The sequence below is a fragment of the Triticum dicoccoides genome, chromosome 7B (assembly GCF_002162155.2).
Source record: "Triticum dicoccoides isolate Atlit2015 ecotype Zavitan chromosome 7B, WEW_v2.0, whole genome shotgun sequence".
NCBI lineage: Eukaryota > Viridiplantae > Streptophyta > Magnoliopsida > Poales > Poaceae > Triticum > Triticum dicoccoides.
This window is the reverse complement of record NC_041393.1, coordinates 395165134-395168173: the sequence shown is the minus strand read 5'-3', so window position 1 is coordinate 395168173 and position 3040 is coordinate 395165134. Positions and strand designations below refer to the sequence as shown.

General features: G+C 44.9%; 1 protein-coding gene across 1 annotated transcript in view; it reads left to right on the top strand.

Moving 5' to 3' along the window:
- The window catches only part of LOC119340304 (RNA exonuclease 4-like), a 5139-nt gene extending 2996 nt beyond the window's left edge, over nucleotides 1–2143 (top strand). Inside the window, exons 3-7 of the mRNA XM_037612196.1 lie at nucleotides 584–692; nucleotides 791–879; nucleotides 951–1015; nucleotides 1088–1166; nucleotides 1590–2143. Of these exons, the coding sequence (XP_037468093.1) occupies nucleotides 584–692; nucleotides 791–879; nucleotides 951–1015; nucleotides 1088–1166; nucleotides 1590–1757 (510 nt within the window). The 3' untranslated portion in view covers nucleotides 1758–2143. The remainder of the gene's footprint in view (nucleotides 1–583; nucleotides 693–790; nucleotides 880–950; nucleotides 1016–1087; nucleotides 1167–1589) is intronic.
- The last annotated feature ends 897 nt before the right edge of the window (nucleotides 2144–3040 follow it).

Below are 3040 nucleotides of genomic sequence, written 5' to 3'. Positions count from 1 at the left end.
GAGATCCACGTGTCATGGAGAGAAGGGAGCAATGAGGTCCCTCCCTGACAGCGGTGGCACGTGTGAGCCTAGGGATGGTTCGGTTGTGGCGTCATTGGAGCCTGGCTCCAGCCTGGCGAGATCCACGTGCCGTAGAGAAAGGGGAGCAGTGAGGATCCCTCCCTGACAGCGGTGGAACGTGTGAGCCTAGCCATGGTTTGGTAGTGGCGTCATTGGAGCCTGGCTCCAGCCGGCGAGATCCACGTGTCGTGGAGAGAGGGGAGCAGTGAGGTACCCAGCTGGGTTACACGAGAGTGGAGAAAGGTGGGTCGTGTGAGTGGGAAAAGAGGGGTGGGTCATGTGTGTGGTACATGTTGATGCAGTTGCACTCGTCATTATCAGCGGGGACCAAATGGCGGTGGTGGGGAGCACCTGGTGTAGGGTTCCGGTGGCATGTGTCGGCGGTGGTGGACAAAGTAGATGTAGAGTACAGTGTGTATTGGAGGGACGATGAAGAGAGGGAGGTCTATGTATTGGAGTTCATATGCTGAAATACTTTTCTTAGTATATTCGTACCCTATAATGTTATTCTGCTTTCTGTTAGGTTAATTCCTTTGGCAACGTTGTATATGATGAATATGTGCGACCAATGGAGCGAATTGTGGACTACCGTACCCATATTAGTGGGATTAGACCTAAGCACATGAATAAAGGTAATGTCATTAGTATATTAGCACTATATGTTATTATATTTTTCTGTTGAGGTTTGCTATTTGTATGGGTCATGCAACACCATTTTATTATACTACAGCCAAAGATTTCTCGATCGTTCAGAAGGATATAGCTGAGCTTATCACAGGAAGGGTTCTTGTTGGACATGCCTTACACCATGATCTTAAGGTTGTCACGGATCTTAACCCCATTCGTGAAGCACTTTGTTATCTTGTCTAATGTGGTACAATCTTTCCCAGGTCCTGCTACTAGGTCACCCAAAAAAGGACATAAGAGACACCTCAGAATATGAGGTTTTCCGACGGTTAGATGGTCTTCTAAATATCTACTCTTACTAAGATTGCTTAGCACTGTAGTGACACGTGTTTCAATTTAGGGAGGGCAAGCGGAGATTGTTGAAAGATCTTGCTGCTCAAGAACTTTCTGTTAAGATACAACAGCAAGAGCACTGCCCGGTATGTGTGATACTGTATTCATAATGTATTTTTATATGGTGTTTAAGCCTCAAGTTCAGTTTTGAGCCCCTCAACAGTGTATTTTGGTTTATTTTAGCCCATTCCAATCCTTTTTTGCTTCAATGACTAATAAATCAGTGTCGCGCCAACAAATTGTGTTAAGTTGAACTAGAATGATTCAGGAGCTCACTAAACAACATTTAATGTTGAGTGCTTGATTATACAAACGCAAATAGACCAGGGGCTTATTATGAAATTTGTCTTGTTTATCAACTATGTGATTTGTTCTTGAGTTGATGATCCATAGCTTACCACTCGTTGACATGGCCATTTGCTAGTAGACTGAAAATTCATTATCCTAGCACTTTCATGCTCATGTTGTGTCCATAACTAGTTTGCATGGTGATTTTGGTAACTGTATAGATTGAGGATGCTCGCGCAGCAATGTTCATTTACAAGAAGCACAAGAAAAGTTGGGAGAAGAACAAGAAAGAGCAATTCAGGTTCAAGAACAAGCAGAAGAAGCGAGGCAATAAGAAATCTGCTGAAGCCAATGAGAAGGACCCCAATGTCCCAATAGTTCTACTGTAGGAAACATAGATGTAAGGGGGGGCAGGGCCAAGCAGTGTCGTGCTTAACATGGATTTCACGACGCCAAAGGGTATGCCGTGTGGGAATTTCAGATGGAACCTGTCAAGAACTCAAGATCAGCACGCCAACCTGGGAATTTCTCCAGATGAACCATGAACTTCGGTACCATGCTGGACGGGTAGATGGCGATGCCGTGATTATATCTGTTGATTCTGATTTCTCTAGGCCGCATGTGTTTCAGGGATTGATTGCAAATTGTGTGGCTGATTATTCCTCACATCACATGTGACGAAACTTCACACGTGCGTGCAGGTTCTGTAACAAGATATTTACATGACCAGCTGAAAAATGGCGCAGCCGATAATATTTGGTTGTTGGTAATTGCATTTTGAGTACTTTTTTTTTGACAAACTAGAGTAGATGGCACATTTCCTCGAGCCATTTCTTTACTGTGAACTTGTGCTGGCGCAGTGGCAGGGAGTTGCGGTCCAACATGTTTAGGATGAGCTCTGAGCAGCTCAACATTGGTAGGAGTCTGTCATGTTCCTGTGGGTATTCTTCTGTGGTTCACAAGGTCCGGCGGTTCATCTTTCCACATCTTTGTCCGTGACATGGCTCTTGCCGATTTCTGATGCAGACTCTCCAATCCGTCCTGATGATTGTCGTGGTCGATTTGGATGCTTTTACCTCTGCGCAATGGGTGATGTAGTACTTCTTAGGTTTGTCTAGGGCACATTATTTTTTTTGAAACAAGGCAAAAGATTTACCGTTTTCATTGAATAAGAAAAAAGGTTTAGAGGTTGTGGCCAGCAGCCGAATTACAAAACACCACTCTCGCGGCATTAGAATACGCAGATGCTTCGCCCCAGCGAGACCCCATAAAATGCATTCCTCTTTAATCTTAGCTACGATTACTCCGACCGGCACCGCAACGTTGCGGAAGACCCTTGTATTGTGTTTCTTCCATATTTCCCATGAGATGAGAAGCATTACAGAGATCAGTGGTCGCCGGAATTGCGTCCTGTTGGTTGCATTAAGGCTCCACCACTCTTTAACAGACTCCATTTTACCCCAATGTAGAAGGTTCACATCGTGCATGCCCAGCCATCCCTTGACCATAGCGCAAACTCTTGTTGTGTATCTGCAATGGAAGAGAAGATGAGCCGCCGTTTCTTGGACTTGCTTACAGAGGGGGCATAGATTGCAATTAGGCCATCCTCTTCTTTGTAGTCGATCCGTCGTCCAAATCCTATTATTGATGACGAGCCAAGCAAAAAACTTGC